Below are 22,642 nucleotides of genomic sequence, written 5' to 3'. Positions count from 1 at the left end.
CACCCACAAAATTAGTTCCATTATCGGAGAAAATGACTGAAGGCAGTCCTCGTCGTCCAATGAATCTCCTAAATGCCTGCAAAAAATCTTCTGTGGATAAACTAGACACGGCCTCCAGGTGTACTGCCTTCGTAGTCAGGCAAACGATTACACACAAGTAACACTTCAGAGTTGCTTTGGAGCGCAGTTTTGAAGGCTTTACAATAAACGGCCCTCCAAAATCAATTCCGACATTATGAAATGGCCTTGACACCGATAATCTCTCTTTTGGAAGATCAGCCATTTGTTGAGACGCTGGACGTGCTCTGAATCTAAAGCAAGTTAAGCATTGCTTAATTACCCCTTTCACCTCACGTAGACCATCTACTGGCCAATATCTCTGACGTATGGAGGCGAGGACATTTTGAGGGCCGGCGTGTAGCATCTTCAAGTGTTCACGTTTAATAAGGAGTCTAACTACTTGATTTTTGGATGGTAGCAGAAGTGGGTGTTTGTGCTCATAGACTATATCTGCATTAGTGAGCCTTCCTCCTACTCTTAACATCTCATGTTCATCAAGTGTGGGGTTTAATGACTTTAATGACTTATTATTAAGTAATTGTCCTGATTTTTTCAGTTCTTTTATTTCTGAAGCGAAAAATCTTGTTTGTATAGATTTAATAATTATCCTTTCTGCATTTTTTAGTTCTTGTAGGGTTAATGGTCCAGTAATGTTTTCCTTATTTAGAAGTTTCTTTGACTTAAGCTTAAGCCAAAATCTTAAACAGTAGGCTATAACCCTTTGCAATTTTCTAAAAGATGAGTACCTGGATAAGATATTTTCATAAAAATCGTCTTGATTTTTGTATCCCGTTAACGCAGACTTCTTTTCTTCAGGGATATTTTCTACTTCGCTGGAATATTTAAAAGCTTTAAACTCTGCTTCTGGGTCTTGTAAAAATTTCGGACCATTCCACCATAAATTTGATTTTCCGAGGTCACGTGGTAGACTTCCCCTTGACAGGATGTCGGCTGGGTTTTCAGCGGACTTAACGTGATGCCAACAATTATAATCTGGCATTAGTGTTTGTATTACTGTGACTCTGTTTGCCACAAACACCGACCATTTTGATGGGTGTGATCTGAGCCAGCACAAGACTATTTCAGAATCCGTCCATAGGTGTGTCGAGTCTATATTAAGTTTGGTTTCAAATATAGACAGGACCCTTTTAGTTAATTTTGCCATAAGAACCGCACCACAGAGTTCCAATCTTGGCAATGTAATCTGCTTTATTGGAGACACTCTGCTCTTTGATGTAAGCAAATTACAAGAAATAGTTTTATCTTCATAAATAGCACGCACGTAGATACACGCTCCATAACATTTAAGGCTTGCATCTGAAAAGGCGTGGATCTGGATTTTTAGTTTACGTTTAAGTGGGGCAAATAAATTGCGAGAAATTTTTATTTCGCCTAAATCTGTGATATTATCGTAGAAAGTTTGCCATTCTTTAAGCAAATCAGGACTTAGTTGATCATCCCAACCTAATTTTTGAAGCCAAATCTTTTGCATAAAAAGTTTCGCAATGACTACAAATGGATTTATAAGACCAAGCGGGTCGAAAATCTGGGCAATTGTCGATAAGACCTGTCTCTTTGTTACTGAATGTTTCAATTCTATTTTGGGTAATGTTATGGAAAAACTATCATAAAAAGGTTGCCATGAAATTCCTAAAACCTTGCTTGTATTGCCATCTGATGTAATAATATATGACTCGTCTTGGTTATTGGTGGAGGATATTTCTTTAAGGAACTCTGGACAGTTTGAGCTCCATTTATGTAATTTCATGTTTGCGGTTCCTAGAAGCTTAGTGAGTTGTTTATGGGTCTCCACAAGTTCTTGAAGTGTGTCACAATTGTATAGGACATCATCCACGTAACAGTTATTTTTCAAAGCATCTGCAGCTCGTGGGTAGTCTTTAATATTTGAATTGGCTAACTGAACCAAACAATTTGTGCTTAGAAAGGGAGCACTATTTGTCCCATAGGTTACTGTTTGTAATTCCAAACACTGCAGTTCATCATCAGATTTTTCCCGCCATAAAATGTTTTGTAAAAAACTCTGTGTAGGGTTTACCTTAATCTGACGAAACATTTTCTCTATGTCGGTGATAAATACCTTTTCTGAAGTTCGAAATTTGCATAATATGTCGAACAGTTCTGGCTGAACTGTTGGACCTTTTAACATTATGTCGTTTAATGAATAGCCTGAATCCGTTTTCATGGAGGCGTCGAAGACTACGCGTAATTTGGTCGTTACACTGTCTTGACGGAGTACACAGTGGTGTGGTAAAAAATATTTTAACTCTGATTTTTCATTTTTGGTCAAAAGTGGTACTTTTTTTGCATGACCAAGGGAAATGTATTCATCTATGAATTTTTTGTACTCTGCATAAAGATTATCTTGCTTTTTAAATTTATTTTCGAGAGCTAAAAATCTTTTAAGAGCTCGGTGAAACGATTGACCCAATTTTAAATGCTCATTTGTACTCTTCAAAGGCAAATTTACTTGAAAAGTACCTTCCGCCAATCTTAAAGTGGTATTTTGGAAGTACTGTTCAGCCAGCTCTTCGTCAGCTGTTCTCATGATCTTATCAGGCACTTCCTCTAGAGTCCAGAATTTTTGTAAGATTTCATCCGCTAAAACATCAGAGGATAGCTGTGAGTGAAAGGTATGAGAGACTTCCATATTATTTGGATCAAATAAATGTTCTTTTGAGTCAAAATTTTCTACTGAATGAAAAGTTTTTCTTTCTATTGGTAAAACTCCAGATATAGTCCAGCCAAGATATGTATTAATTAAAACTGGTAATCCTTTTCCCAATTTTATAAAACCGGAACATATTATTTCACTATAAATGTCCATACCTAACAATAGGTCTACAGGGTTACTTTCGAAGTACTTGGGATCTGCGAGAGAAATGTCTTTAGGAATTTTAAGTGTATCTGTGTTAAGATTAATCCTTGGCATGTTACAAGTAATTTTATCAAGAATGACAAAAGAAACAAAAAACTCCCTTTTAAGACAGGTTGTGGAGTGAATTTTTAAATCGATCATTTTATGAGAATAGGTAATTTTCTGGGAAATACCTGAAATTTGCATATTTTTGTTATAAGGCTGATAATTAAGTTTTTTAACTAAATTACTTGTTATAAAGGATGTTTGGCTTCCACTATCTAGTAGTGCTCTTGCTGAAACTTGATTCCCTTCACTGGTATAGAGCATGACAACGGCGGTGGCTAACAGAATTTCACCACTTGACCTCTTCACTCCAGAACAACAGGATGCCCTAGTGTGCAGGGTTTGAAATTGAGAATTTTGATCATTAACTTGAGAATTTGAACCTTGAGGTTCATTATGCTGAGAGCTAACTTGAGATTTTGCTGCAAAGGCAGGCGATTGATCGAGCGCTCTCGAAGGGGTTTGTAGCGAGTTATTATGTCCATGATTCATATGTCTCTGGAATGAGCTCTGAATATTATTTTCATTCGAGGAATTATTTCCAATGTGAGACTGGAAATTTTGAATATGAAGAAGTGTATGATGCTTTTTATTGCACATCATACAGGTTTTTTGTGAGGGACAACTATCAAAATTATGTACAGAAGATAAGCAATTTCGACATAATTTCTTATCTTTAATAAAAGAAACCCTTTCCTGGACGGTAAGCCTTTTAAATTTGTCACATTGGGGCATGCGATGTGGCATATTACAAAATAAACATTTAGCATTGTTATTGTTAAAGGAGGATAACTTATAATCTTTCTTTTGATAAGATCCGGTATTGGAAAAATGGGAACTTCGTGTTCCTGATTTGATACTGGGCGTAAAAGGTTTTGGAGAATTGGCAGTTACAGTCTCCATTATACTACAACGTTTGTCCAAAAAATCAAAGAATTCCTGTAAGGTTGGACGCTTGGTATGGTCCCTGTCAGTTTCAAATGCTCTATTGGTATTAAAATCTAACTTTTGTAAGTATATAAAAATAAGCATGAGGTCAGCCCATTCATCTTTTGGAACATTTAAATTTCTTAAGGATTGGATACCCTGTCTTGCTTGCGTAATTAATTTTCTAAGTTCAGAGGCAGAGGATTTTGTGAGATTCGGTACCTCAATCAGCTTTTTGATATGACAAAAAATAATCCTAAATTCATTTGCATATCTATCCCTTAAAGTGTCGATAGCCGCGTTTAAATTACTACTGGTTAAAGGTAAACTCTCTATTAACTCTAAGGGCTCGTTCCTTAGATACGATTTTAAATAAATAAATTTTTGAATGTCACTTAACCCAGAGTTGTTCATTATTAAGCTTTCGAACAACTCAAAAAAGGTACTCCATTCCATAAAATTACCTGAGAATGGATTTATAGAGATTTCTGGTAGTTTTGTGCTAGGTGCTACTACATTATGTGTTACCTGCTCTGCCACAGATGTACCTTTTAACATATCGATTTTTCTTTTTAAATTTGACAGTATAATACAATATTTATCCTCCATGAGAGTACAGTCCTCTTTAAAAGTGTCATCACCATGTTCTTCTATTGATTCTAACAATTCATCATATTTTTTATAAAATCCCTCAAGTTGATTTACTTTGAATTCAAACTGATAAACATCTTGTTGTGTTTGATTTTTGTCAAACCATTTTTGAATTTTGGTGATGGCACCCTTAATGGGAGCTAAATGCTTTTTTAACTCGTCCATTTTTTATTTACTAATTAAAGCAATGACGTACAAAAATTAATAAAAGTTTACCAGGTTACGTAAAATGTCAAATGACTTACTTAGAAAGTTTTTTGTTTAGGCCTACAAAATTACTAAACACACAAGATTTATTAAAAAGTACTAAAATATTTCAACACAAAGAACAGGGTTGCCAAGTGTTTAAATATAAATATGGTAAATATTTTAGGTTAGCATGCATGTGAAAATGTTTATTATATATATATATTTTTTTTAATTGTTTATTTGTTATTATCTTTTAAACAAAACCACCAGACCAGTATCCGGCTCGAAGGACCAACTTGTTACGTGTGGGAGGTGAAATTCCCACCGTACAGATATATTAGAAACTGATTCCAATATCAAGCTTTATCAGAAAGCATCTATTTTTTCTATACAATAGCAACTGTATTATCTAGGACACTGGGTGGCAACTTTGAATAAAAAACCGCTTTATACACAAACAAACTAATTATTTAATTTCCAAGAAATAAATGTGGCAACATAGGATATCAAAATATTTAACAGAATTCACATGCACCCTCTCTCATTCACTCATAAAAACCTTATCTTTATGAAAGCTACAAACTAAAACTAAATAATTACAAAAATGTTGACATTTGCAACGAATTATGTCAAAGCCAAAGTAAACACAGTTGGCACAAAATAGTTATTACATAAAAATGGTTTCAAAACACTTACAGTAGTCTGTAAATTCCAGTATTTATACTCCAAACAGGACACTTTTTGTTTTCACTTTTTACAGGTTGTTTGCACTCACTTCTTTTTGTTTACTTGCACCTTTACACCTTTAACACTTGTTTGTTTGCTTTACTACATATTTGACATTACAAAAAGTAAAAAGCTACAAAGACCCAATCTGTATACTTAGTCACCCAGCACAAAGATTACCAACTTGTAATTCTTCCAGGCTAGAAATTTACGGTTTTCGTGGATAAATTAAATTGATTGAACTGACTCGTTCACAGGTTTAATTAACTTCATAATTAAAAACCCTTTAACTGATAACTTATATAAAAGTTTCTTGGGGCAGAAACTATTAATTTTAAAAACAAAACATCACTGGCGCGTGAAAATCGTAAAAGAAACGATTAGGCGGGTCGAGACGTCACCCTCTTGAGCTTTTGTCAGTAACTCGACTACTGGAACACTGATCGGTCAATATTAGATTTTTGCATCGCGCTGCTTGGTTCCCGGTAACCTTTTTTTGTACGACGGCAAAACTTAAACGGGGCGGCTTCTTTGACTGCGTTATTTATAGATTTTCTTTTAACTTCGCACAGCTTTGTCGTGCCGATTAGATTACGTAAAAAGCAATGTGAGAAAGGAAGATATGCAAACATATTTAAGTTAAATTTAAAATAAATGGTTGCGTTGTTCGCAACATGTTATATTACTATTAATTAGTTTATATTCATTTCAAACTACTGATTCTATTAAGCCCCTTATAATTATTTACTATAATATACCCTACTATCATTTATTACAATTAAAACCGAATAATGGTAAAATAAATTTAAATTATTCTGATTCTACCGCCACTAATATAAAAACCCTTTATAATCTTTTCGATTAAAGCAAACACCCAAATAAGCAATTTTAATTTAAACCAAAATAAATTAACCGACTTTAATAAATATTTTCAATTCGGTGGTTTAGACTGCTGTAATGAAAATTTACTTGCCCTAAAATCAATGCTGTAATAGTATAAAATACATATCTCTAAATTAATGGAGCTATGTAAATATTTTATGCAAATTTAAATATCAGAGTTGCGTAATTATTTATTAAAGCATTTTGTCCCAATTAGAGTACATACAAATCTTAATACGATCCTTTCAATTGGTTTTCCAGAAATTAATCAAAATTATCACGATATACGCTAGCGAAGAATTTTGCTTTCACGACACGCGCGTACCCTTCCGGCATTGACGAGCAACATCCTCAGTCAATTGAATTTATAATGCTATCTTTGCTAGCAGAATTGATTTGACGTACAAATTGTTGCTATTTGTTCCGTTAACTATTTGCTACTTAAAGAAATGCAATAAAAAGTCTTGTGCCAGAGGCGTGTAACAATTAAAAACCGCTTTCATGCCCTGAAACTCCATTAGTATCGACGAAATCGATAGGTCACTGGCAACCGACGTATGCTGCGTTCTCAAATTATTACAAAAAACAACAATTTGCGTGTCAAAAACAGCACCCGACTAAAGATGTAATTAAAACTAGAAGGAAGTCAAGAAATATCTTCGTTATTTAAATTTAATAGAAAAACTAAAAATCTTTTGTTTTGCCACCGTGTAATTAGAAGATATAACTTTTAAGGATGTCATTATTTGTCCATACGAAGGTTGGCGTTCCAAGGCGCTATAATGGTGCGTGAAACCGCACCTCTGAAAATCTCTATCATTTAAAGATGTTTGTCCGAACCATTGACGCTAATCCGTCAGCCATGAGAACCATTTTCCTCGATGAGGACTCGGAGAAACTCGTATTGTTCCCCCCTTATAACGTGCCTAATGTATTGGAGCTCGGTATTTCATGGTTATCAGCACTTTCTCATTTTGTAGTACTCTCTCGTTGGCTATCCTGTCTACCCAAGATATACGCAGCATACGGCGATACAAGTACATCTCGAAGGCGTCAATAAAGCTATTCATTGATTGGCAGAATGTCCAGCTCTTGGAGACATAGAGTAGCATCGTGAAGTTAAGACAGCGCAATATACGTATGTGGTCTCTATTTGTGAAGAGGTTATTCATGGAAAGGAAAGTTCTTCTGGCTTGTTCAATTCTTGATCTGATTTCCATTTTGGGGTCACTATTCTTGTTGACGAGGGCTCCAAAATGCTTAACGGACGGCACTTGTTCCATAGCCTGATTGTTAATTTGAAGGATCGTCCAAACTCATTTTACTGCTAAAGCGAAAAGCATCCGAATAGTATTGTGTCTTGCCTTAGGTGAGAATATTTTATAGTAGTCCAGCCTCTGTGTAAGCCCCCTAGAAACTAACCTTGCATGGTACACTCCTTAACGGTCACACATCTTAAACACCCACTTTGAGCCTACAAAAGTTTCATGGCTTGGCACATCTACTAGGTCTCAGGTATCATTCTCATCGAATGACTGAATCTCCTTCATCATCACTTTCCTCCGCTTCTCTTGGTCTGGACATACCTCTGTCTAATACTCTATCCGAATCTCTGCAGTTTGATGTCAATAGAGCTGCGTGATGATGTTCAGATCTCCCGCATCGACTTCGGTGTATTTTAGGATCTCAATGAGCCTCTGGAGCGAGACCCAGTTGGAAGCTTTTCGGTAGTCAATAAAATAGGTGTATATATCAACATTTAGGTCTGAGATATACACCTATGTGTTAAGAGGAAACAGAGTCTTGCGCGTGCCTACACTGTTTTTATCAAAATTCTCCATCTTTGACATTTGGCATATATGCGAGTGCGGACGATAAGAAGAAATACCTTAAGTCGTCGCATCGAGAAGCGCTCAATTTTTTTGGCAGAGTGATGAACGTCGACCTCAGCCAGCGTGTTGATATTTTCCCAGTTTCATATATTGAGCTAAACAATGGTATACGAAGTTTTAGACCTCATCTGCACATCCGCATAAATATTGTCTTTTGTTACAGCCTTGTCATTTTTCTAGAACATCTCGCTTTTTCTGTCATTATAACAGGGCTGGGCTCGTTAATATCATCATAACCTCTAGGTGGTTGGTAGAGACATATGTCATTGAATAGGGCGTCAACATACTTCTTTCGTTCCATCTTTTGAGCTTTTCCTCAAAGATCTTGTTATTCGTGTCTTTCAAAATACTGTGGATCTGGTTGCGTTGTTTCTTGGTGAATTCCTTGATCTTTTCGTGGAGATCAAATGAAAGATCTGATAATAAAGAAGTTTGTGGTTTTATATTTCATTTTTTTGTTCATAAGTTGGCGAATTTCGCCTGTCATCCACTATTGCTTTTTAGAGCCTTGTGTATATCCAATGCCTTTCAAGGTTTCGAAAAGTGTGTTCTTCAAGATAGTCCGCCTAGGCTTAACATATCATCGTCTGGCGTATATGCGAGTGTGGATAATGAGAGCGATGAAATTGGAGCTCAACCAGTCTGTTGGTATTTTCCCAATTTCATAAATTGAGTTAAACAGCGACGTGAGAAGTTTGAAACCTCTCAGCTAACCATTCTTCCTTTACCTTTCGGCATTCTGATCTTATAGCCCTGTTCAGTTTCCTGCACTGGTTATTGCCTGTGGCTTTGTATTTCCTTCTCGTCTCGTTCATAAATTGGCGAATTTCGTACATCCACTTTTGCTTTTAAGAGGCTTATGTATATTCAATGTTTCTCTTCTGTATTTCCGTGCTTTTTTAAGAAGAAAAGTGCCTTCTTCAAGCAGTCCACTTAGGCTCTACGTCGTCGCCATTGGAAAAGTTCAGCACCTCGATATTCTCGGCTGCTCTGGCTCGTAGTTCGCAATCAATAAGTTTTTTAACATCGATTCCCTCGAAGGTTTATTTGGCTGTTGGACTCTAGTGAAGTAGCGAAGCTGTAGGCTTATTACTATGGTATTGTTGTTGCTGCTAACGTTGGCACTTGGGTATGCCATGGCTGATTTGATAAAGTTCATTAAACGGCTCTTGAGGAGGACAAAATCCATTTGATTTCTCACTTTGTAGATGTCGCGATCGGCTAGGGTTTTCCAGGTGTATGGACGTCTAAGATGTTGTTTAAAAAAATGCTGGCAGCAGAGAGATGGTACTATTATACAAAATTGCACTGTTGGGTACTCCCAGACCATAATCTCCGCAGACTGCACCATCAGCACTCTTCTGGATTTTCGATCAGAGTAGAACAGAGCAGAGTGGGAAGTCTTCGATAACTCGATCTTCGAGTGGAATTAAATCATTAACCTATTTTTCTAAATCAAAGGAGATGACTATAGCTATGCCGTACTAGTATTTGGAATCGTCGCCACCAGAATAATATAGAACATTATTATTAGTCCTGTGATCTTGCCTCGCCATCTTATTTCACTTAGTCGCAAGATCTTGATCCTTAGTCTATACATTTCAGCATCTACATTGGCGAGTTTTCCTACCACACATAGGCTACGTATATTCCTCGGTAATTTTGTTTTTTGTTAGTTATGTCTGTTATGTATAGTCATGGACGGAGAAATTCTTCATTTCCTCTCCTTACTTAAGGAGCGCCTTTTATATTATTTTTTTTTAATTATAATTATAATCATATATAGTGCTATCATTTCAAAACGATCCACCCTTAATAACTTAAAAAAAAAAACACATCAAATTAGATATACAGGGGAACGTTTAATTATGCATTTACTGAAGTTCTGTCAATCACCTGCTCACCTCCAGCTAACCTCACTTTAATATGTCAAAGGGAACCTCCATCGTGTGATACATCATAGTAAGGAGCGTAAAATAGAATTCAACGGTACCAAAAAATATGAAATCGGTAAATGCGTAAGCAAATAGTTAGCGAAAATATCTAGAAATAATGAATATTTTATTTACGCCAAACTTTGGTATATCAAATGGCTACCCCATGGTGTGATTTTTAACACATGCAACCTACCACAGGTGGCGCCCTCTGCAAGGTATAGCGAATCCGTGAGCGTATTTCAATTTCTCGTTCAAAAAAACCCCCTCACACCAAATTTTAATTTAATATCTTATGAAACACTCGACTTATTTCAAAAAAACGATTTTCTATTTCTCATTTTGACGCCCTGTATATTGAATACCGAGCGCCCAATTAAAAAATGGCATAACGAAAGTCGAATTATTTTGGTCCACCCTTTATGTGACCGGCGGATTGGCCTCCTTTTTCCGGACACCCTGTATATTATTTATCATTTGTCGCTGCCAGATACAATTTATTTTAGTCATCTGTCAAAGAACTTAACAAACAATCTAAATAGAAGGTAGCAACAAATAGCTCTGACAGGTAAAACCAGGTGTTTTGACACGTGTCAAAACTCGTGATAAATTACGTCTTGCGGCGACTATGTATTTGGATCGCTTAATTTAGTACTAAATTATACCTATGTAACTTTAATAAATAATTAGAACTAGAGAGCCTCTATTAAGGTCGAAACAGCAAGATTAGCTGCTCTTCCCAGATCTTTTTTTCTTAAGCCGTCTTTTTCCAACTAAATTTTTTTTACTTGAATGAATCCTAATCAAACACGTCTATGCTACATTAACTACCAAAGAAAACTTACCGATAACGCAAAAAGGTCTCCTTAAAAATTTAAGCCTGCCTATAAGGCCTTGGTATCGCGACCGGCACCCAGAGGACCATGTTCTGAAATAAAATAAATAATACATAAACACATGTTGAAAAAATTGCTGCTACGCCTAGCGATATTTTTCCCGAAATGTTTTATGCCTTTTATTGCCTTCCTGCCTGCCCGCAGTATAGGACAGTAACGGCCTACGAAAAATTGGTTTATAAATATTTATAACCTCTGCAATATACGCTTAGATCAATTTATTCCTAAAACTTGATGTTGAGAATATTTTTCTTTAAGTAACTGTAAAAGATTTTTTCAGCGTAGATCTACACAATTTATCAATTTTCATGAATAAAGAACTCACTTTCATCATGGGTTTGAAAGACATATATTATTGTAAAAGGCTTTTCTTTGAAACGTTTTGTAGTATGTAGAAAGATCTCTCTTAAGCTGTTTGAGCATACTAAAAAGTGAAATGAAGGAAATAGAGAGGAATCAATCTTTTTTTTTTTAATTAATAGCCATCTCAAACCAACTACTATAAAGGGTTAAACGATGTTATTTTTATCAATAAAGCCAACTTATTCAAATGGTAATAGAAAGATAGTATGGTACAAATAAAGAATATTGTTCAAGGAATAAATATTTTTATTAAACGAAGAAAATATCAAAATTTTAACAGTTTGGCAACTTTCCGTCTTAAAATAAAACCATTTCAGACTTAACTATTACAGCAGATCATAATACAATAATGCTTAACGTTTATGCTGAGCCAAATAGAGTAAAAAAATTAAATTTCAATATATATGAATATTTGGCTGTCTATCAGATAGTGGTAAAAATTAAAGAATATATTATAATAAAATAAAAAATATCTAAATTTTAGATTACACACGAACGGATAAGTGAATTTTAGAGTAAAAGCATTATTATGTTGGTGCCCAACATAAACACAAGGCTGAGGTTAACTTCAGGAGGGGGGCTGTATATATCTTACACCAGGGGTGTAAATGCGCTTGATTTGGTTTTGAGGTTAAAGTTTACCCAAACGAAAAGAGATATGTATATTGTTTTTTTCCTTGTGCGAAAAGACATTTATTTTGGAATTTATCGTCACTTGTCTGAAAAATATCTTTTTGTTGAAAGCTCCTTATCTTATATTAGGTGATATAGTAAATATTTTAACTTCTTTTAGATAAAAAAAATACGAAATCGTAAAACTTTGTTTGTATCATTTTTCAGCTCTTGATTCAATCTATTAATATTGCTGGAAATAAGGCCTTCGAAATAGAAAAACTTAATAAATCTTTGATAAAATGATCTATAACGGAAACGTGCTGTGCCCCTTTGCTATTGGCAACGCCATATAAACTAAAAGTCTCAACTCATGCGATAATAACAGCAGCACTTTATATTTGTAATGCCGGGTTGTTTCATTCGGCTTTCTGTATGGTGGCACATCAAACGATTTTTTTGGGGCACTTTATAAGTTTTTTAAAAAAACACTTGGATCTGTCGATATTATTTACGGGGAAAATACTTAATACCCACAAAATCACCTTTATACCTACAACCCCCTAAAAGCGCTGGCTAAAATCTTAAATGGTAAGGAGGTTGAGTGATATGTCGCTGCAAAGCTGTTTCGGTTCTTTTTACTTGTTAGATTTTTGTATGCTTGCCTGCTTTGAATGTCATTATCCTCTTGAATTTATTGATCTCCATCAGCAAAAGCAATGTGGAAGGTTTTCAGCATTTCTAGATTATTTTATGGATCTTTAGAAGATCGCCTTTTGTGACATTTTAGTCAGTTTTCTTATTTACTTTGGAAATAATTAAACCACAGTCAACACGAGGTGAAAGATTTAACGTTATCAATAAAAAGAGTGTGGTCCTAAAATAAAAGTGTATACCTGGAGTAAATGTGTTTATTACTAACGTTGCATTTGGAAAAGTAAAGGATATCTGGAAGCCCAATTTAGTGGATGTCTTAAACAAGAAGTCACGCCAAGATAGAGATCGAGCAATTAATGGAGCTACTATTAGTTATTAGTTATTATTAGTAAGATTGACGAGCAGGTTACGATATAGTAAACAGAGAAAAGAACAAGAACAAAATGAAAAACAAAGAGAACAACAAGAAACATCAAGACCCGATCAAAACTTAGAGATGACCTGTAGAAAGGAAATAAAGAGCATAATAGAAAACAAGAAAATCTGATGAAGACTATGAAAAATGACTTGCTGAACTTAAAAGCAGATCTTTAAAAGAAGCAAGAAGAACGAGATTCACAACGTCAAGAAAACCTTAACAGAAAGCAAGAGAGGGAGTGACCCACCTCAAAGCAACAGTTGAAGAAGAATTTGGAGAAGTATATAAAAAAAATACAAGAACTAGAAAGAAAGCAAAGCGTGCCACTGTTCATTCTTATCTTGAAATAAAAATTATGAAAATTAGGACTCCAAAATTCGAGGCCAAGAAGCATTTGTACCTGAATACTTCAATTAGTTTGAGGCCGCTTAATTTTGACTAGTACTCACCTTAGACATGAGATGACAGTAAAGCCCAACTACAGCAAGTCTATCAGGCCCAATTGAAATCTAGAAAACAACAACCCAGAGACGGTCTCCAATAGTTTGAGGCTGATGTTGCTTGACTAGTATATCTGGCTTACCCTTCCACCCTAACCAAATTTATATAAATTGTTTGAGTAGTTCGAGTTCCAAATACTAACCATGATCTAGGTATGGCTCGCCTTTAAAATATTTCGGAAACTCTGGCCCATGGACTGGCGTATGAGGTAGCCTTCTAAGCAACTAGAACGCAAATTCGGATAAGACAAATCAGTGGGGGTTGACCTGAAGAAGCTCGAGTTATTTTTGGCTAGAAGACCATTTTACTGTTCGAGTACATGTCAAACGAATGTCTCAAGCCTTTACCAGCCTCCACAAACCAGGACAACGTTATGGGATATAACCTGGCTGGGTGCTACCAAGCCTCGCGAATAAGATTAAACTGGTTGCCATGTCCTGGAGTAAGCTTGATAATAGATGGAGAGGATGGTTGATACACGGATGGTTTCACCACAACCAAATTTAATGCTGGAGTCAGCGGACGGAAAAAGAATCCCGATCATTAGACATGAAGCTAAAGTGAATGAATCATTGGCTTAACAACATTCCAACAGCAAATACTGGTGGCAGAAATCATGGATGATGTCATATTAAGGTTATATGTTATGAATGCCCAGCAATTTCAAATTGATGTATATACCCGGATGTTGATGACGAAAACTGAAAAGATTTTTATGCACCACCTACATAAAGATAAAGGATATGCCAGAGTTATTTAGGGATAGTACTATACCAGCAAATTCAAAGTTGGTGGTTAATGCCATAACTGGAGGAAAAAAAGAAGAAACTGTTTCCATTGAGCCTATGCCAAGCTATAGAGTATATGATAAATGAATTCAGCCAAGACGTTATCTACATAAAATAAATCTACTATTTTGGTTCGAATAGTAAACTTGAAAGGATGTGATCAACACCTGAAAGAAGGAGTGAACGTTGACGTATGCCCTGATGAAGTTGCAGTCATAAAGAGTTCTGATAGAATTTATCATTCAAGCAGACCTTTTCCTGTAGATTTACAAAAGCTTTTTGAGGAATCCTCTGCTAATTTGACCATGGATCAGAGTATTAAATTGCGACGTCTTGTTAAAGAAAATCTAGAAATGTTTTCCTTGCACGATGATGATCTGGGAAATACTGATCTGGTCCAGCATCGAATTCACACTGAGGAAAATGCTCTGATAAAAGAAGTTGTATTTAATGGATGCAGCTTAAAAATAAGAAAAGAATTATTATAAAATGAATGTATTCATCCGTGATTGTTGGAATGGTATTTTTTTCAAAAAAAATCAAAACTTTGTTTAAAGGCCGGAAAAATGGAATTTTATAATTTGAGAATTTGTGTCCCTCATCAGTCTACTTATTATCGCTTAATGTTTAAAACTTCTTTACATCTTTAGCCAGTTACATACACCGTAGTAAAAATTTGTTTATCACAGCAGAGTTTGTGTACTACTAATTACAGGTTTTGTGATCGAATTCACGTAATGATGTAAATAAATTCATTCTTAGAACTAGTGTCACTATAAAAACTTTGTTTATTTGCACGGTTCTAAGAGTGAATTTATTTACATCATTATGTGAATTCGATCACAAAAAAAACTGAACTAGAAAAACACAGTTTTAGAATGATACTAAGGATATTAAAGAACTAAGACAGGGATATGTCCGAAAAAGTCAAGATTTTGGCTTTCCTAAGACATATATCTTAAAAGGAGTTTAAAAATAAGTAACGAATTATTATAAAATGAGCGTATTCGTCCGTAACTAAATTAACTGAACTAGGAAAACATAATTTCTGAATGATACTGAGAATATTAAAACTTGAGATAGGGTTATGTACGAAAAATTCGAGATTTTGGCGCTGCTAAGTTAATTTATTAAATTAAATAAGTGACTAAATTAAAGAAAAAGGCGAATTCTACCGGTTTTTATTCTGAGGACAGAGTCTGGTTATATAATTCACGAAGTATGAAAGGCACCAAAGCTCGAAAAGGATTGGGGAAGTTCACATCATGTGAATACCAGAATTCGACGTGATAAACGGATCCATGTTGCTTTTGAACCTGCGAATCAAATGTGATCCATGAAAAGGAAAATATATGGCATATTATTTACTGTATCGAGGAGATCTGATATCAAGACGCAAATACTACTATTTCCGTAATAAATAATTGGAAAAGCATTCAATTTAGCGATTGGTATCTGACAGAATCATCCTACAACAATTGCTAAAGCATAGCTGAAACTTTGATGTAGCAAGTGAAGTATTTTAATATTCTTTATTCAGTGTCTATATAGCCAAATAGTCAATTTTTTAAAAATTAAATTAATACCCACAAAAATTAAATGTTTGGGCTGGTATTTGTGTCGATAACTTATTCAGTCCATTTTTGTTACTTGGGAATCTGACAGGTAAAATAAGCTACTACCAGAGGCCATTGGTCCAGTATGATCAGCTATAATTGAAAATCAAAATGACATATATATTGAGGATAGGTTGATGTTTTGGCAGGATGGTGCCTTACCACATTATGCGTTATTCGTTCGACAATATTTGAGTCAGACTTTTCCAGGATGACGAATTAGAAGAAGAGATGGCCTCCACGATCGCCAGATTTATCACCTCTTAACTTTTTTCTTTGGAGCCACTTAAAAAACAAAATCTATAAAACTGAACCCATTTGATTAGAAGATTGACAGAGCAGAATTGTAAATAAGTGCCTTCAAATCGCGTCTGAAGTATTGCAAAACGTGCGGCAACGTTTTGAGCAAAATCTGTATAGAGAATAGAGGTGGCCATCTGCAGTATTTATTAAGCTAATAGGTAAGCAAATTCTTCTTAAATGTTAAAGCTCATTTTTGGTCTTACATAACGCAATACGCGATATTATTCGTTACTGACAATTTTTTTCTTAAAAGAACCCGTATTAATCTGTAATAAACTTATTATTTTAAATAACCTTTTAAAGTTTTAATGCAAAAATCTTAAAAAGTATAAACGTAATTTTATGATACATCATAATATCAATACTGGTTCCGTAAAAAAAAATTATTTAGAAAAAGTGGTTTACCGATACGTATTTCTGCTAATTGACTTCATCAGAGTAAGACACGTAAAAGCGAGATGATGAATGTTGCCTTGTCATTTTGTGTTTATTTTTTGGATGTCTTTAAGTATTACAATCTTTTAAGCATGTCACGTAAGTTTGATGTTCGGTCAATATTCATTAAATTAAAAGTCCTTATTTATATATAGTAAAAAACTTACCTTAAAATAAGCTCAACAAAAAAAATGGTACAAACAATGGATTCCATATATACAAGAACGTCACCAGCTTGTTTCTCATATTCTTCTATTGTAGAAAAGACACTTAAAGCCAGTCCCGTAAAGACCAAAACAAATCTGAAACAAAAATGCTAAGTGTGAAACGAAAAATTAAACAAGCACATCTGAATTTTATTTAATAGAAATGCAATAGGTTGATTATTGATTTAATTTGTCATGTTTATGAATGTCTGGAGATTTTAAAAGAATCAGTACTGTTCGAAGTAATATTGACGCCGCCCTGTAACTATGATCTCGTAGCGATCTATCACTTTAATTAATAAGAGAAAATAAAAGTGATAAGATAGCGCTAACAATAGCATGAGAATCTAGTTTATAAAATGAATAGAACTGATGAAAATTATAATTTGCTTAATAACGATTTAGCTTCAAACGAGTCATGTACAATTTTTCTCTTGGATAAATTAAATGTTTATTTTGCTTTAATGGGATTTTCTCTTTATAAGATTTATACTAATTTGTATACTCCTACAAAAAAAGTTCTGCTTGTTAAAAATGTTTTTGTCTAAAATATTTTTTGCGTGAAAAAAACCAAAGAGAAGAAAGCAGCAATAAATACTTAATAGATAATTGACGTTCGATCTGAAGGAGATGTAGAAGTATTACCGCTCCGTTATGGCCAACCCATATCCGTTTGCATATAGAAATTAATTAGGATGATTTTTAAAAAGATAAGTTTTCCTTGTGTTCATAACTTTAATATTACAGTTAAAACACGAACTATTAAATGGTTTTTAAAATGATAAATTTTATTTGGCTTCACCAAATTGCATAATAAAAAAAACTTTCTTGGAACCGAGGCATGACTGATTAAAAGTCTGACGCAGATTTTCTGGACCAGGATCCGGTAAAGCGTGAAGCCAACAGAATATGCAAAGTTTGTAAGCTCTGTTTTGCACCGGTCAAAATTAAATAGAATAATATTTGAGAATTTAACTGGGTCGGTTTAAATACATAATAGCTTGAAATTACTTTGTGTACACTGTGTACCACTTTGATTGTAGTTGCAGGCTATTTTTTTTCCTATTAAAGGCAGAACGCAGTTTTCACGCGTCGAGCCACTTTTTTATTAAATTTATAATGCCTTTAACAAACACTTTTTTGGTTTCTAAAATGCAGGGCGAAAATTAGATTTGCACAAGGGTGATGATATCATATTTTAAGCTTTGGATAAGTTTTTTAAAAATAATAAAAACTGTTATGGTTTGATATTTTTACGTAGGTTCACTGGCGCAGTCGGAAAAGATAAAGGTAAGTTTCCTCCATATGTGACGCAGATTTTTCGGATGGGGGTATAAAAAGAATATCTTGCTTTAAAGCAGCCACTCTCATTACAGTCTAAAGTCATCCCGTCTACACAGCTTATTTTTGATCCAAATCGTTCACAGCTGCAAAAGCAGTTCGTCAAGATTTTTGTAGGTCAAAAATTCCACCATCGAGATGGTTCCAATGACCGCAATGGAAAGAGCAGACTTGCAGGGTCAAATAGGTGCATTGAACCTCTACCGTTAGCCCACAAAACGAAACACCACCACTTTGCGAAGAAAGGCGACTTTGATGCGAGAGATCTTCCGTCATAGAGATCTTGAAAAAATTCTTGAACACTAACAAGGCCACCAGCCCTGAAGAAATACAACCAATAGTATTAAGAAAAATGTGCTGTTGTGCTGACCACACTGTTGTGTAAGCTGGTTTCTCTTTCTTTCTCTATTTACATAGAAGGCTGCCTCTGCTGTTCCAAGCCTTATATATCCTGGCTTACATTGCCGCTGTCTTCGTCAGTTCTCTTGGTAGGTGTGGAACGTCTTCGTGAGTTCTCTTGGTAGAATGAAAGCAACATGTCTTGGCATGATGAATTGTGTGTATTTTCCTTATATTTTGGTCTTTGTCTGGCCATTTTTGTCATCGAAAATATTGTTTTGTGTCATGCGATGCAGCTTCTAATAGAGATTTTTAACATTGCTGAACTGCAATGACTGTATGTCAATAATAAATGGTAGACTCTTTTTCAAAGTCTTTCTTCACACATGCTCTAACAACTGTCAAAATCTTACCTATTGCCTTACGCCCAAATCGCCGTAAGGGCAGCGTGCTTTAAATGCAATGATTCATTTACCGACAAGGATAGGAACAAATATGTTGACCTATTCTTGTTGTAAATATATTGACGTATAACGATGTCGGGTGCAGACAAAGGTTTTACTAACAATGTGCAGATTTGACTAGTTCTAAAATTAGAATAATTGAGCTAAAGAATAAACGTAGTCTGAAGTACTTTTGCAGCGCTTGCCTTGACGGTCTGCAACTTATTCCAATGCTTCAAAGGCAAATTGAAACTCTTTTAGTTATCTTCTTTGGAATCTACAATAAACTTCCGAGTCAATGAAGTATTAACTCAATGTAGTGACGTACAAAACAATCACAAATCGGATGACAACACAACGCTACCTAGGAGTCTGGTTGCAGAATCTAAAAACAGAGATTTTATGCTTTAAGAGGTGTTTTAACATCAGAAACACATGAACAATGTTGTGCTATTTAACATGAAATTATTGTCATGAGTTTCAAGCTACTTAAGTATACGGCCTATTAAGCAAAGTTACTGGTAAACAAATGCAAGTCACTGAAATAATCAAGCTGGGTAAACCTAATAGTAATAGGCGTAGGTGCATTAAGATATAGTATTATCCAATTATCTTAAAGTTTAAGATATCTTAAGAAGTTAGAAAAGATTCGGTTCTACTAGGAGAGTCTAGATTAAAGCCGATTTGAGTCCTGTTCTGATTTGGTCGTTGGAAAGTTAAGCATGAGTTGGAATATAGAAATCATTAAGTATGAGCATAGTAGGCTCTTGATTAATCTAAAAAAACTAAATAAACCCATCATTTTGTTCTCTATCACTATCTTATCAGAATTTCTGAGGACTGCTTACTAAAACATCCACATTTTTAACTGCTGGTTGCGGTTCTGACATCATCGCTCTGACAGAAACATGGCTCCAGACCGACATTTAATACTTTGAGCTCTCTACTGGAGCACATAAGTATTTAGAGTTGACAGACCGCTAAGGAGAGTAGAAGCCTTGCGTGAAAGCTGATTTCTGGTGGCGATATCCAATTCCATTAAATCGGAGAAAGTTGATGTTGGAATAACACGCAATTTGTTACCATTTATAGATATCGTAGGTTGCAAGCTTACTATTAACTATTTTGTACTTTATCTACATCCCACCTTCCACATATGACAACGACTTCGAGACTTTCATAACAGAACGAAGGCGTTCATTCGTCCATCATATTGATTATAGTGGCTCGTTCCGCAAGGCTATTGGGGTTTATTATTCGGAACTGCCGGCTTTTTAGCAATTTATTTTCTATGATAATACTTTATTTCTCTTTGGTTCGATCCCAGCTCAAATATAGGTCTGTGGTTTGGTATCCATCTTATAAATACCATCTTAACTCCCTGGAATACATCCAAAGGCGCTTTTTGAAATGCCTTATAATAAGAGAGGATGGTGCCTATCCAGTTAGAGGTTATAATCACAATTATCTGTTATCCCGATTGAACTTAGAAGCTCATATTTTGAGGAGAGAGACTCACTCTGTGGAATTGTTTCAAAAGTTGCTCAATGATCACATAGATTCTCCAACTCTTCTTGGTCCCATTTTTTTGCAGGTGCCGCACCCAAGTATTAGCACCCAAGTATCAAGATCCTATTTTTAACATGTGCAACAACTTCAAGAATTTTGCCGTCACTTGTGATCTTTCAATGCTCTCTAAGGTACCTAGTTTCACAGGTGATCTTGAGGATTTTTACACAGTGAGTTTACTTTTTTTTTGTTACATTTTTGTACTTTATGTGTCATATTTTACTATTGTTAATTTTGATTTTCGTGTAATTTCACTCTGGCCCATTGGAAAAGATAAGAAAGGTAAATAAGTAAATAACTGATCATATAGCAGGAATAGCTAAAGCGGTTTCTCAAGAGCTTTAAGCTTTCTTTAAAATAAAAAGCTCTGTACACCGCAATATCTTTTGAGTATTGCTCTCACATATGGAGCTCTGCACTCAATCACATTTTGAAGGTGCTTGGTTCCATTCAGAAGAGGGCCTTACGTCTAATAGAAGATTCAAAGATAACTAGAAAGCATGAAAAGCTTGGCACATAGAAGGAAGGTGGCGGACATCACTCTGTTTTTTCGATATCATTAGGATATATGCTCTTTGGAACTAGACCATATTATTTCACCTAGAGCTATATACACAAGGCTAGAATTTTAGAAGAATATTCAGAAGGCTAGAAGGGCATTATATCAAGACTTCTTTGTACAGAGAAGTGCAAGTCTATAAAATCAACTCCCAAAGCACATCTTTCCGGAACCTTACAACTTGCTGAATTTAAAGAAAAATATCCACAGACACCTTCGTAGCACAGGTGGTAGACTTTGTCTAGCTAAGGAAAGGTACAACACGTGTTGTTCGGCTCGGTTGCGCAGTAAATTTGTTTACGCCGCCGCTGCCAAAGCAACGGTATCGATCGCCCCGATTTGCATATAAACAGTGCCGTTGCGTTAATTCTTATATTTGCGTTCTGTGCATTTAAATTAAATATAAATTAAAAAAAGGCGCGCTACTGTCGTCGCTAATCGCGCGTTATTAGGGGACAAAACTTGGCGCAGCTTTAAAATAGATGGTATACCTTTCCTTAGCTAGACAAACTCTAATCGTGATACTAGAATACTATAGGATTTGTCCTTTTGCCACTATGCATGTCTTATCTAAAAGTGTGCACTCTATTCAAAGTCCAAAATCTCAAAAAGTAGTAAGAATTTTTCTATGAAGCAAAAACCTGAATCACATGGTTTTGAAGAGGTGAGTACTGGTGTAAATATCTTAAACTAGGAAATCATACACACTATCCGTCAGTTAAAAAAAACGGTAGAACTGCAAGCCCTGACTATATCTATGCTGATATTCATAGTAGAAAGTTCTCACTGATTTGTTCAACACCATATACCAATCAGAAAGAATACGACGGAACTAGTTAAAGTTCACCTTTATCACTCTGCCAAAGAAGCTAATGACAAACACTGCTCAGAATATCGTACTAAAAGCATTATGAAGAAACTATCTCAGATATACAGTTTCGTTACAAAAATGGTCTTCGAACAAGAAATTAGCTCTATTTAGCATGCAATTTCTAGTTCATAGATTCTTAGATATGAATACACAGTATACATGTGTTTTAAGGATTATGAGAAGGCTCTTGATAAAGTACAATATTCTAAGATGATACAAAGCCTTCAAAACATCGGGCTAGATCAGCGTTACATAAGAATTATCACTAATCTATATTGAAATCAACGAGTTTCTGTTCAGGTGAAGAACCACGTATCGGATGTTGCGTGCCTTCCCTATCATTGTTTAATGTTTACTCTGAATCTATTCTGTCCAAAGGTCAAAGTCTAAAAACGAAAAATACATAAAAGGTGTACCAATAAATAATAGGTTTGTTCTAGCAGGAAATTTGGGATGGTTTGATGTATATCGCAATTGCGCATGACCAGACTGAAACCGCGTTGCAAACGGTTTCAGACTTAAT

The 22,642-nt window shown here is 35.1% G+C and overlaps 1 protein-coding gene across 1 annotated transcript in view; it reads right to left on the bottom strand.

Moving 5' to 3' along the window:
- Nucleotides 1-18,876, bottom strand: part of LOC126748155 (potassium voltage-gated channel subfamily KQT member 1) — an 83,480-nt gene extending 64,604 nt beyond the window's left edge. Inside the window, exons 1-3 of the mRNA XM_050457187.1 lie at nt 18,799-18,876; nt 16,959-17,107; nt 11,048-11,130 (exon numbers count right to left, since the gene is read on the bottom strand). Of these exons, the coding sequence (XP_050313144.1) occupies nt 11,048-11,130; nt 16,959-17,107; nt 18,799-18,876 (310 nt within the window). The remainder of the gene's footprint in view (nt 1-11,047; nt 11,131-16,958; nt 17,108-18,798) is intronic.
- Nucleotides 18,877-22,642: the final 3,766 nt, after the last annotated feature.

The sequence above is a fragment of the Anthonomus grandis genome, chromosome 22 (genome assembly GCF_022605725.1).
Source record: "Anthonomus grandis grandis chromosome 22, icAntGran1.3, whole genome shotgun sequence".
In the NCBI taxonomy this organism is placed as follows: Eukaryota; Metazoa; Arthropoda; class Insecta; order Coleoptera; family Curculionidae; genus Anthonomus; species Anthonomus grandis.
The sequence above is the reverse complement of the archived record's forward strand: the minus strand, read 5'-3'. Positions and strand labels throughout refer to the sequence as shown.